Source organism: Budorcas taxicolor, chromosome 8 (genome assembly GCF_023091745.1).
Source record: "Budorcas taxicolor isolate Tak-1 chromosome 8, Takin1.1, whole genome shotgun sequence".
Classification (NCBI taxonomy): Eukaryota; Metazoa; Chordata; class Mammalia; order Artiodactyla; family Bovidae; genus Budorcas; species Budorcas taxicolor.
This window is the reverse complement of record NC_068917.1, coordinates 49,449,301-49,463,454: the sequence shown is the minus strand read 5'-3', so window position 1 is coordinate 49,463,454 and position 14,154 is coordinate 49,449,301. Positions and strand designations below refer to the sequence as shown.

Below are 14,154 nucleotides of genomic sequence, written 5' to 3'. Positions count from 1 at the left end.
CCTAGAGTGCGAAGTCAAATGTGCTTTAGGAAGCATCATTATGAACAAAGCTAGTGGAGGTGATGGAATTCCAGCTGCTGCTGCTGCTAAGTCGCTTCAGTCGTGTCCGACTCTGCGCGACCCCAGAGACGGCAGCCCACCAGGCTCCACCGTCCCTGGGATTCTCCAGGCAAGAACACTGGAGTGGGTTGCTATTTCCTTCTCCAATGCATGAAAGTGAAAAGTGAACGTGAAGTCGCTCAGTCGTACCTGACTTTTGGCGACCCCGTGGACTGCAGCCTACCAGGCTCCTTCGTCCATGGGATTTTCCAGGCAAGAGTACTGGAGTGGGGTGCCACTGCCTTCTCCGGGAATTCCAGCTAAGCTATTTCAAATCCTAAAGGATGATGCTGTTAAAGTGCTGCACTCAATATGCCAGCAAATCTGGAAAACTCAGCAGTGGCCACAGGACTGGAAAAGGTCAGTTTTCGTTCCTATCCCAAAAAAGGGCAAGGCCAAAGAATGTTCAAACTACTGCACAACTGCACTCATTTCACATGCTTGCAAGATAATGCTCAAAATCCTTCAAGCTAGCCTTCAACAGTATGTGAACCAAGAACTTCCAGATGTACAAGAAGCTGGATTTAGAAAAAGAGAAACCAGAGATCAAACTGCCAGCATCCACTGGATCATAGACATAGCAAGAGAGTTCCAGAAAAATATCTACTGCTTCACCAACTTTGACTGTGTGGATCACAACAAACTGGAAAATTTTTCAAGAGATGGGAATACCAGACCGTCTTGCCTGACTCCTGTGAAACCTGTATGCAGGTCAAGCAATAGTGAGAACCAGATATGGAACAACAGAATGGTTCAAAATTGGAGAAGGAGTACATCAAGGCTGTATACCGTCACCCCACTTATATAACTCCTATGCAGAGTACATGATGTAAAACGTCAGACTGCATGAAACATAACCTGAAATCAAGATTGCTGGGAGAAATATCAATAAAGATATGAAGATGACACTACCTTAATGGCAGAAAGCGAAGAGGAATTAGAGAGCCTCTTGATGAAGGTGAAAGAGGAGAATGAAAAAGCTGGCTTAAAATTCAACATTCAAAAAACTAAGATCATGGCATCCAGTACCATGGCAAACAGATGGGGAAACAACAAAAACAGAGACAGACTTTATTTTCTTGGGCTCCAAAATCACTGAAAATGGTTGACTGCAGCCATGAAATTAAAAGACGCTTGCTCCTTGGTAGAAAAGCTATGACAAAGCTAGACAGTATACTGAAAAGCAAAGACATTACTTTGATGACAAAGGCCCATATAGTCAAAGCTCTGGTTTTTCCAGTAGCTATGTACGGATGTGAGAGCTGGACAATAAAAAAGGCTGAGTGCCAAAGAACTGATGCCTTTGAACTGTGGTGTTGGAGAAGACTCTTCAGAGTCCCTTGGACTGCAAGATCAAACCAGACAATCCTAAAGGAAATCAGTCCTGAACATTCACTGGAAGGACTGATGCTGAAGCTGAAACTCCAATACTCTGGCCACCTGATAGAAGAGCTGACTCACTGGAAAAACCCTGATGCTGGGAAAGATTGAAAGCAGTAGGAGAAAGGGACCACAGAGGATGACATGGCTGGATGGCATCACTGACTCAATGGACATGGGTTTAAGCGAACTCTGGGAAATAGTGAAGGACATGGAAGCCTGGCATACTGCAGTTCATGGGGTCACAAACAGTCTGACACAACTGAGTGACTGAACAACAACACAGTTGAGCAACTGGTTTGTAAGTTACCAAAGGATGGGAAATGGTATTCCAGAAGACATAATTACAGGAGGAGATTACATACAATAAACTTCATAATTTAAAATATACACACAAAAAAATCACACATGCAAGCAGTTCTAGTCCTAATAATGAGATGCAATGGATAGTTCTCATAATCTAAGAAAAATAAAAGGTCAAATTTCCTGGAACCTATGTTATATTACTGGGGCTTCCCTGGTGGTTCAGTGGTAAAAGAATCTGCCTGCCAATGCAGGAGATGCAGGAGACACAGGTTTGATCCCTTGGTTGGGAAGATCCCCTAGAGAAGGGAATGGCAACCCACTCCAGTATTCTTGCCTGGGAAATCCCATGAACAGAGGAGCCTGGTAGCTACAGAAATGGGGTCACAAAAGAGGTGGACATGACCTAGTGACTAAATAACAAATGTCTTCTTATATGGTTCAAATTCTTAGCACAGACGAAGCATGAGTTTTTGAGGCAAATCCAGTTACTCAGTGTAGGCTAAGCTGGTCATTTACCAAACAGAAATCATCTAATTACACCTGACTCTAGGCCCTTCACACTGTGCCATGTCTCACAGACTTGTAAACCAAGTAAACTACTTTTTCAGTGACATCAGGTCAAGAACCCAACTGCTTAGACTTAAATAGCTGTCAACTACACAGATGCCTAACTTTTTGGAGTCCATTTTATACGTCTGTAGATTCAGCCTTTTTATCTGGTCATCATATATTCATATTCCCTGCCAACTCCCAAACCAGAAGGAGGTCAATATAGTGAAAGTCAAAGAAAGTAAAGATTTGTTCCAGTAATTTGTGTACCAGAGAAACAGAGGACCACTTAAGCTGATTCAGGGGCCTGTCCTTACTTAGACTTACTAGAAAAAGTTAAACCAAAACAAAATCTAAACTTTATCTTTCCAGGGTTTTTTAAAAAATAGAAGGCATATTGCAAAAGGAAAAGATAGTAACATACATAGCTCACAATACATATTATTATACAGTGAAAACTACAGTACCTAACACTGCTCTTAACTTTTTCATTTAATATTTAATCATCATGACCATATTTTGAAGTAGATATTATCTCCATTTTATAGTGAAGAAATTAAGATACAAAACACTGAGTTTTTTAAAACAGCAGTAAAGCCAGAATTCAAAGTCTGGTAGCCTGTCTGTTCAGTCTATGCTCTTAACTAAGCCATGCTGGTTTCTAGTGGCTTAGATTCTTGGTCAGTGGTGTTTCTCTAGTCAGACATAGGATTCTCACTCTTTTTAAAGTTTTATTTATTTGGCTGCACCATGCAGCCCATAGGACCTCAATTCGCCAACCAGGGACTGAACCTGTACTCCCCGCACTGGAAGTGCAGTCTTATCCACTGGACCATCAGGGAAGTGCAGATGTTTTATTTATAATAAGAAGCAATATTATATTATTTCCCTCTCCAAAGAAAAACTGAGTTCATTCCAATACATTTCCAAAAAGGATGTCCAAGACCAAAGACTCATCATCAAGATGTTTCTCTTTCTTAATGTGACAGACTACTTCATGTTAATTCCAAATCATAATTTCAAAATATGTTACAGATGGAATTATGGGCTGTTTGTCCTCTTGTAAAACAAATTCAATCCTCAATAATGGCACAAAAAAGAAATTAGTGAATCTGAATGATTTTATACAAGAGTTATTGCTGGTATAATAGGTCATTATCATTTTTTGCTCCAGATTGAAGTTAAAAACTCAAGCACTGGAAAATAAGTGTGAAGTAAGTTAAAATATTATGCTGGTTAGTACTTGCCTCTTTGAGGAAAACCTCCATATCTTCTTGATTTTCAAACACAAAAGCCCTCAGGTCATTTGATGGAATATGATTTTCAATGTATTTGGCATTTTTATTATCTTTCATATTTATCTAAACAAAACAAAAAGAAAAGCTGATTTTCATGAAACCCAAACTGATTACTAGAATGTAACTATATCTAACTTAGAATTATTTAATTAGGTTAAATTCAATCCTTGAGAAAAAAGTAGATTAAAAAAAGAACAGTTTGGTATTGAAGAGTCAACATCTGGAAATATCTGTTTAATTTACTGTCCATACATAGTAAAGCAAAAGCTAAGACTTTAACAGCACCTGATGCATACTGTCTTTAAGAGAAATTCATACTATCCATTGCAAACACTAATTAGTATAAAAACACAAAGGCCTAAATAAAATTTTGAGACTAATGAAAAAAAACTGGCTATGGATGAATTATAACTCTGCCTACAATGCGGGAAACCTGGGTTCAATCCCTGGGTCGGGAAGATCTTCTGGAGAAGGAAATGGCAACCCACTCCAGTATTCTTGCCTGGAAAATCCCATGGACGGAGGAGCCTGGCAGGCTACAGTCCATAGGGTTGCAAAGAGTTGGACACGACTGAGTGACTTTATTCACTCACTCGTTAGTGCTTTCAAGAGAAACCTTAGGTTTATACTACAAGTGCATAAACTTAATCACTTATTTCAAAAATATTGACTAATAGACACTTCTGCATGTGAGGCTCAGTGCTATGGAAAATACTAAGATATCAATAGTTCAAGAGTCAGGGCTCTAGGATCCAACAGATATTACTTCAATTCCTATCCTGATCTTGATCAAGTACCACCCAAATCTCTGAAAGCTTTAGTTACTTCATCTGTAAAATGGGTAGAGTAAAACAGTTTATACTTCATGGGACTAAAAGTGGATTGAAAGAAATCATATAAAAAAAATTAGTACAGTGTTTGTCACATAAATTGTTAGCCAGTATTACTTGAAATGACAGAATATCAGTCAGTATAGAAACATGGGGAAACTGATACACAAGCAAACAGAAAAAAAAAAATCACAGCCATATAAAATATTGTTACACAGACATAAATGCTATAGACATTAGATGTCTATTGTTCCACAAATTTTTTGGTATCAAACTACTTTGCTGGAAGAATAAAGTGGATAAAGTAACTCCAATATCACCAAAGGAAATTTTTTTTTTAAATAGATAAGCCAACCTAGGACTTAGCGCTCATTATCATTCTCCCCCAGGATACACTTATCAGAGATTTTCTGCCATATGAGACTCTGGGGCCTACACATTCTGTAAAGTTGGTTACATGGACATCTAACTCTTAGATGAACTTCACCTGCTTGTTTAGGTAATGAATCTCAAAGAAGCCACATAAGTAGGGGTCATTTTCGTCACTGGTCAGTTTCTGCATTTCCTGTAGTAATTGACAATTTTTTCCAAGTGTATACACACTCCATTGCTGATATCCTGAAGGAAGATTTGGCCACCCTGTTGGTTTTGCACCTTGATCAGCTTTTTAGTGAGCTCTTATTCCTTATGAGATTAGTGAAGAAAATATTTGGCAAAGTTTTTCAAAGCAACATCTTCACAAAGTACTAAGACATAAACAGGTACCCAAAGAAGGTGTAGCACTCCAAGATGTTCTGGTAGTTAATGGCAGACTCCTGTTTCGCTATTTTAAAAAATGAAACCTTTCTAGTATCTATCCTGTAATCTGTTTTAAAATTCATGAACGTATCATAAATGCACCCTTATATTAGTAAACAGAGACCTGTGGCAACACTTTAAGGCCTTTGAAGGTACAGGTAAGTGTGGGCAGGATACTGCTGGAAGGAGGTGGTAGGAAAGGTAAAAGGTTGTCCCAGCAAAGGATAAAATAACAAGAGTATCTCCCTTTATCTCAGACTCAAATGTAATTTAAGAAGTAAATACATGCCAGCTAGTAATCTGACTTGGTGACTGACTACTATCAGGAAATCAAGTGACAAGAAGATGACAGTATTTTGAGGTTGGCATTTTAGTAAAAAATCTGTTGAAAATAACACTTGCATTATAATTTATTATACTAAGAGTCACGTATTTTTTTCTTGTGTTTTCTTTCAATCCTTACTAGATTAATAAAAACAATAATGCCTGCATCCAAAAGAGGTATTCCCTTCCTGATCTGGCAAAAATATTCTAAAAATACATATTTGAGCAAAAAGAGAACACAGTATTACGCCTACTAATTTTGCTAATACAATGCATGCTCTAATAAAAGACAAATAACTATATTAAATGATTTTTAATAAAGTGTATTATAAACAGGAGTTACAGAAAACAGAACTTGTCATGTAATCGTGCAAGGATCTACAATGAATTCTTTCCCAAAGTTAAGAAAGAATCATCTAGTAAAAATGATCCTTTTATCGTTTTGGGGTAAGTTTTGATGTCTGACATATCATTAGCAAAGAATGGTTTAAATTTTTTCATTCCTTCTCATAGCCCAACTTACTATTTTAAATATTTTAGATGGAAATCTTCCTATTAAATCCACACCAACGCTTGATTAAATAATTTACCAAATACAGCTTGCCCCATTCTTGATGACCCATGGTCACCAATAAGACCTATCAAATGTTTATGAGGTCAATAAATTGTTGGTTTTGACTCTCAGAATCCTCAGAATGCTTCATTTTTGTAGCAGATGATTTTCTTGTTTGTCCTGTCAGGTATCCCCTTATCAGTAGCCTGTATTTACAGAAGTTTTCTACCCCTTTGGCAGAATTTACTATATTGCTTATTATAACCGAAAAATAGCAATTGCCAAAGGAACCAGATAACCAAATCTATACATGATTCTTGGTCAATAAGCTGCCAGTTTCATACTTCTATCAAGAAACAGTTCATAGGTTTATTATCAAAGACCCTTTAAAAAGGGTACAGATTCAGCACCATACCAGATCTCATGTGCAGATTCAGCAGCATACCAGATGCCACAAGTCTACTAATAGAAAACTAGGGTGTTAATAAGACTAAGAATTCTTAAAACAACAAAATCTACAATAATTATAATAATAAAACTAACAGATATTACTAAGGTGAACAAATTTCTTACCGTGAGCATTATGGGCTCACAGACTCTTTGCTTAAATTTGTCTCTGTTATTTCTTAGCCACAGAACAGCATCATAGGTATCACGATATCTCTGTCTCAGTTTATCTTCTTTTTGATTCATAAGATTGTCAAAACGTATAATGTGATCATCTACACCTAAAATTAGGGGAAAAAACAAAGGCATTATTTCTCTGAAAACTTTTAATTAGTAAAATAACTTATTAATAATACAAAAGAATATCTTAGATCTAAAAGCTATAAATACCACTCAGCAAGTATCCAGCCCAGTGAAAAAGACCCACCATGGACAAAACATTCTCAAATTTCCAAACATCTGGGATAAAAGATGATCTTCAAGCTATCAAAAATAAACAGATCATGTACAAAATAATGAGAAAACACTAGACTTCTATCAAAAAACAATCACAATAGGTGTTTAAAATTCTGAGAAAAACTGTTTTCAAGCCAGATTTTTATATACTACAAAAAAGGGAGGGAACAAAGTAAAGATTTTTCAGGGATGCAAAGACTCAATTCTCAAGTATCTCTTCCTAGGAGGTTACCTGAAGATGTACTCTTAGAAAATAAGGAATTAAGAAAAAAAAATGAAGACACAGAATTCAGCAATAGCTATTTATCCAACACAGAAAAAGTGTGAGACAAGTCCTAGGTATCATTCATGTAACAGACCTTGAGAACAATCAGTTTAGATGGGAGGGGGAGGATTCAAGTTTTCAGAACTTGAAGTTAATTTTTTTCCCAATTAAGGAAATGCCAAAATGGTAAATTAAAATCTTTAAAAAAATTATCAATGAATGGAAATAAGGTCATAATATACTACTTGGCTCTGTTGTGAACAAGTTTTACTATTGTAATAACATAAATAATACTTAATATTTCTAGCTGCTTGAATTAACCCATAAACAGAACATATAACATTTAATTATGGTCCTCAATACAGTATATTTCAGCCTTTAAACTATAAAAACCAGAGTACACATTATAGAATTAGATTATGAGAAAGGAGGAAAGTAAAAAGAAAGGCTAGGAGTACCAATATTTTTAGCTTATAAATATGCATTCAAGCATTATCAACAAATGCTAAATGACAAAAAAAGAATAAGAATATTTATAGTAAGTCACATTAATATATGTTATGATTACTAATATTAAAAATAATAATCCCACTTGAGAATTACAACAATAGGTAAGGGAGGTGTCATAAGTTGAAATCCACATCTAAAGTAACAAATTAAAAGATATCTAAAGTTGATTAACCAAGACATGGAGAAACAAAAATATTAAGATATATGAAAAACCATTAGAAAAAAATTTGCTGAAATAGTTAAAGAGTGCTTACTCTTGACAGTGGATCAGGAAGCTGTCTCATCTAGTTTTGTCTTCTCTTAAAACCATACACCTAGGATTTTGCTAAATACTTTTTAAAATGTTTTTTAACTGAGCTTAGCCATATATACTGAGAAGATAGACTGTAAGATCTCCTCTGTCTGAATAATGATCTAGCCATATGATCTATAGGAAAAAAATAATTATGAAACTGGAGAGACTTCTAGGAATAAAGCTAGTAGAAGGTTATGAAAGCTAGAATAAAGAGCTTAAATTTGACCTGAGAAGTAACAGAAAACTGAGTGACTGTACAGAAAACAAAGTATTTTTAGGGAATTTAATCAACTTAATCTGACCTAAGACAATGGTCTGCTAGAGGCAAATCATTACACAACAGATACAGGTATTAAATGAGCTTCCTCAACAAGCAGAGCTGAACATTTAGACATGATCAGGGAAAGAAGAAAGTCCATCAACAGAGACATATCTCCCATTTTACAAACATGTCTTTGCCCTAAGTTTAATAAAACTTACTCCTCTTCTCCTTCTCTAGAGTTTCCCTCTCTCTTCGCTTATCAATCATCTCGCTTTCGCATAGTGCCTTCTCATCTTGGACTCGTCTCAGATCATTTGTAACGGCATCAATTTGGGGTTGGAGGTTCTCACAGCTTTCTGTGGTCTTCAGCTCATTCTGCAAATCTTCTATCATTTTGCGGGTGTTACTTATTCTCCTCTGTCGGTCATGCTCTTCATTTTGTTTTACTGTTAAAGCCTGCTGAAGCTCCTCAATCTAATAGAACAAAAGCAGATTAGTATTAGAGATCGTTTTTTCCTCCTGGTTTATAAGGTTTTTATAGTGATAATAGTTTTAAAAATGCAAACAGTCTAAGAATATGGGTTTTTTTCTCACTAAAAGGTATCCTGCTAGAATTAGACTGCTACTCCTACCAGACTACTTGTCTCTTTATTTGTTCAGTAATACATACCAAGTATCTAGGGCAGTGCGTAGTATATGGTAGCATTCATTATATATTTGCTGAATAAGCAAAATATTTATAAAGCCAATCTGCAGATCTCTAAATATTTACAGGAAGATTTCACATACATCATAATGCTGAAAATAGTTATATGGTACAACAGACATTCAATAAAGCAGTAATAATAGAAACGATGATGAAGATTATATCCTACTAATTTTAAACCAAAATAAACCATTTTCTTTCAGTTACTTTCTACTAGCAATTCAAATTAGTATTTTAAGATTTCAATCCTCAACCTATACGCTTATGTTCAGGGTACATGCGTGCTAAGTTGCTTCAGCTGTGTCCTACTCTTTGCAACCTTATGGATTGCAGCCTGTCAGGCTCCTCTGTCCACGGGATTCTCCAGGCAAGAATACTGGAGTGGGTTGTTGTGAACTTCTCCAGGGGATCTTTGGAAATTTGGGTTGGTATCAGTTTTCCTTTTTAAAAGTTTAGCTTTGACAGTATCAGACAATGAACTGAATATATGCCAAAATTCCCTCTCCTACAACAAACACACAGAAGTAAAGAAAAAATATTTGAAAAAAAAAAGATATATGTATGTGTGTGTCTATGTGACTGAAAATAATTAACAATGTTCAACAGGCCTGAAAGAAGGAAGCAGACAAGAAGCCATAGTGTTCAGCCAGGAAACCCATGTTTTAGGAGACTAAACTGGCAGGTCATGGGAGACAAGGATGGAATTAAGAATACACCAAACACATGAGAAATTCCAAGTCAATCAAAAAGGGACAAGAAATTTAACAAATATAACTTCTGCAATCCCAGCAAAAGAGACCACCAAGCTACCAAAAATCACTGAGCTGCCGAAACAATCTTACACCAAGAAGTCTCTTGACACTGACCTGAGAAACTGAAAAGCAACCGGATGGTACCCTGTCCTTCTAGCTCAGTTCTGAGTTCTGTCTTTAACTCATTCAACACCTTCATCCAACAAACTCCCATAACTGACTAATTCTGTACACCCAAGTTCAGCTCAGGCACAGGAAGTCCAAGCCTCTTAGATAATCCATGTTTGCTAGGATACTATCCACATACTGCTCTGAATGTCCTCTCTTCTTGTTCTAAGTAAAACTTGGTGATTTCTGGAAGACACTTCTCCCTGGAGCCCTTTCAAATGGGGACCTTTTCCTGTCATAATCCTTCAGGACACTTCAGGACTCAGGTGGGGAAGGTGTCCTCATTAATCTCCACTGTACTACTTTCTCTGTCAACTGAGCCCCACTTCAGATCCTCTGAAGACCATGCGATCAGACATTACCACCCATTATCTTTGTGATGTTAACTGCCTCCCTCAAAATCTTTCCTCACACCCTTCATTCAATCATGACTGTAGCATCTGACTACGACTACCTTTTCTCTCCATCATTATGCTGGCCATCATGGTATTTCAACATACATACAGAAAACCAGTTTAAGTCTTTGGCCTCTGTGTTCCTTGACATCTTCAACTTCAACCATCTTTTCCTAAACACCACCTCGGCCAACCTCTCCTATGGTTATATTTCACGATATCTATTCACCAAAAAAATCATACCATGTCCAGAAACTGTATTTCCACGATCCTGCTCTTTGATCACCCCCCTTCTTCCCTTCCATTTTACTTCCATGGTATTACAACTGTTGTTTGACTACAGAGTCCTGCAAACCACAGAGCCTACTATCTTTTCACCATCAACCATCCCCCTTCTCATTTCTTTCCTTCACCCGCTGAGGTTCCACAACTCAGCATGAGAATCACTCCCATGCAAAGACCTCCTGACCCTGCACCATTCCTAATTTACATTAGCAAGGGAAAAGGTGAGTCCTTATCAAACCTAAATATATACCTTCTATTTATCTGGATCTAAACAACTGAACTAATTGGAGAAATTTTTGAAAACAGGTCTTACTTCAAATTTATGGCCACATAACTTCAACAGGCACTCAGAACTCCCCCCAAAAACTACTACATTTGTCTAGTAAATGTATGCTCTCATTCTGAGATGAATTCACATCTTCTCCTCCTTCCTCAATCCAATATTGCTAAAGGCCATCTACTCACTCAAGTTAATATGAGACTCTGTCTCAGATCTCATTAACAGCAGTGTTAAAAGCAGACTACTCTGATCAGAGTACTTTCCTCCTTTTAAAACCAACATCCTACCTCCAAGTGTAATCACCCTGCTTTATCTTATACAATATAAGAAGAGTTCTTATAGCTACCTGAATCTAACCCTCCAAGGCTACTCCAAGCAATGTTTCTCAAGTTATTCATGGTGAAAGAACAGTAAAAAAAATTCTTGGCAACCACAAGTCACTTTTATCAATTGTTGTTCAGATGCTAAATTATGTCTAACTCTTTGTGACCCCATGGATAGCACTCCAGGCTTCCTTGTCCTTCACCATATCCTAGAGTTTGCTCAAACTCACGTCCACTGAGCCCGCGATGCCATCCAATCATCTCATCCTCTATCGTCCCCCTTCTCCTCCTGCCTTCAATCTTTCCCAGCATCAGGGTCTTTTCCAATGAGTCAGTTCTTTACATCAGGTGGCCAAAGTACTGGAACTTCAGCTTCAGTATCAGTCATTACAATGAATACTCAGGATTGATTTCCTTTAGGATTGACTGGTTTAATTTCCTTGTTGTCCACGGGATTCTCAAGAGTCTTCTCCAATACCACAGTTAGAAAGCAACAACTTTTAGATGATCAGCCTTCTTTATGGTCCAACTCTCACATCTGTACATAACGACTGGAAAAACCATAGCTTTAACTATACAGACCTTTGACAGCAAAGTAATGTCTCTGCTCTTTTGTACGCTGTCTAGGTCTGTCACAGCTTTTCCTCCAAGGAGCAAGCCATCTTTTAATTTCACAGCTGCAGTTACCATCCACAGTGATTTTGGACTGCCAAAAAATAAAGCCACTGTTTCCATTGTTTCCCCTTCTATTTGCCATGAAGTGGTGGGACTAGATGACACGATCTTAGTTTTTGGAATGTTGATTTTCAACCCAGCATTTTCACTCTCCTCTATCACCTTCATCATGAGGCTCTTTAGTTCCTCTTTCACTTTCTGCCATAAGAGTGGTATCATCTGAATATCTCAGGTTATCAATATTTCTTGTGGCAATCTGGATTCCAGCTTCTGTTTCATCGAGCCTAGAGTTTCACATGATGTACTCTGCATATGAGTTAAATAAGCAGGGTGACAAAATACAGCCTTGACGTACTCCTTTCCCTTCTGAAACAAGTCCGTTGTTCCATGTACAGTTCTAATTATTGCTTCTTGACCTGCGTACAGGTTTCTAGGGAGGCAGGTAAGATGGTCTGGTACTCCCATCTCTTTAAGAAGTTTCCACAGTTTGTTACGATCCATACAGTCAAAGGCTTTAGCATAGTCAATGAAGCAGAAGTAGATGTTTTTCTGGAATTTTCTTCCTTTCTCTATGATCCACTGGATGTCAGCAATTTGATTTCTGATTCTTACGTCTTTTCTAAATCCAGCTTATACATCTGGAAGTTTTCGGTTCACATACTGCTGAAGTCTAGCTTGAAGGATTTTGACGATTACTTTGCTAGCATGTGAAATATAAGAAACTGTGCATTAGTGTGAACATTCTTTGGCATTGCCCTTCTTTAGGATGGGAATGAAAACTGACTTTTTCTAGGTCAAAACCCTGTGGGCACCAGGTCCCAGGATAAACAAGCAGTGACCCCACAAGAGACTAAGCCTGACTTGCCTGTGAGTCTTCAGAAGTCTCTGGTGGAGGCATGGTCAACAGTGGCCTGCAGCAGGGTCAGGGGCAGTGACTGCAGCAGTCCTGGGAGGTGTGGCAAGCTGGCATAAGTCCTTTTGGGAAGGCTGCCATTACCCCTACCATAGTTTGCCCTTTGGTCAAACTACAGGGAGGGAACATAGCTCCATCAGTTAGCAGAAAATTGCATTAAAGATTTACTGAGAACAGCCTTGCCCAGTTCAGTTCAGTTCAGTCACTCAGTCATATCCGAACCCTCTGCAACCCCATAGACTGCAGCACGCCAGGCCTCCCAGTCCATCACCAACTCCTGGAGCTTGCTCAAACTCATGTCCATTGAGTCGGTGATGCCATCCAACTATCTCATCCTCTGTCATCCCCTTCTCCCCCGCCCTCAATCTTTCCCAGCAACAGGGTCTTTTCCAATGAGTCAGTTCTTCACATCAGGTGGCCAAAGTATTGGAGCTTCAGCACCAGTCTTTCCAATGAATATGCAGGATTGATTTCCTTTAGAATGGACTGTTTGGATTTCCTTGCAATCCAAGGGACTCTCAAGAGTCATCTCCAACACCACAGTTCAAAAGCATCAATTCTTCGGCATTCAGCTTTCTTTATAGTCCAACTCTCATATCCATACATGACTACTAGAAAAATGATAGCTTTGACTAGACGGACCTTTGTTGGCAAAGTAATGTCTCTGCTTTTTAATAAGCTGTCTAGGTTGGTTATAGCTTTTATTCCAAGGAGCAAAAAAAACAAAAAACAAAAAACCAACAACTCACTGCCCACCAGAGTAAGATGCAGTTTTCCCCACAGCCAGTCCCTCCTATCAGGAAGCTTCCACAAGCCTCTTATCCTCACTCATCAGAGAACAGATAGAATGAAAACCACAATCACATAAAACTAACCAAATTGATCACATGGATTACAGCCTTGTCTAACTCTATGAAACTATGAGCCATGTTATGTAGGGCCAGCCAAGAAAGATCATCTGCATATTTGAGGTTGTTGGTTTTTCTCCCAACAATATTGATTCAAGCTAGTGATTCATCCAGCCTGGCATTTTGCATGACATATTCTGCATGTAATTTAAATAAGCAGGGTGACGGTATATAGCCTTGATGTACTCCTTTCCCAATCTGGAACCAGTCAGCTGTTCCACGTCTGTTTCTAACTACTGCTTCTTGACCCACATACAGGTTTCTCAGGAAACAGGTGCAGTGGTCTGGTACTTGCATGTTGTTAAGAATTTTCCACAGTTTGGAGAGACAGAAAAAGATGGCAGAGGAGTAAGACGGTGAGATCACCAGCCTCCCCA

At 38.0% G+C, this 14,154-nt stretch overlaps 1 protein-coding gene across 1 annotated transcript in view; it reads right to left on the bottom strand.

Annotated features, from left to right (window-relative positions):
* The window catches only part of SMC5 (structural maintenance of chromosomes 5), a 102,498-nt gene that overhangs the window by 21,227 nt on the left and 67,117 nt on the right, over positions 1–14,154 (bottom strand). Inside the window, exons 9-11 of the mRNA XM_052644501.1 lie at positions 8,591–8,846; positions 6,711–6,865; positions 3,582–3,695 (exon numbers count right to left, since the gene is read on the bottom strand). Of these exons, the coding sequence (XP_052500461.1) occupies positions 3,582–3,695; positions 6,711–6,865; positions 8,591–8,846 (525 nt within the window). The remainder of the gene's footprint in view (positions 1–3,581; positions 3,696–6,710; positions 6,866–8,590; positions 8,847–14,154) is intronic.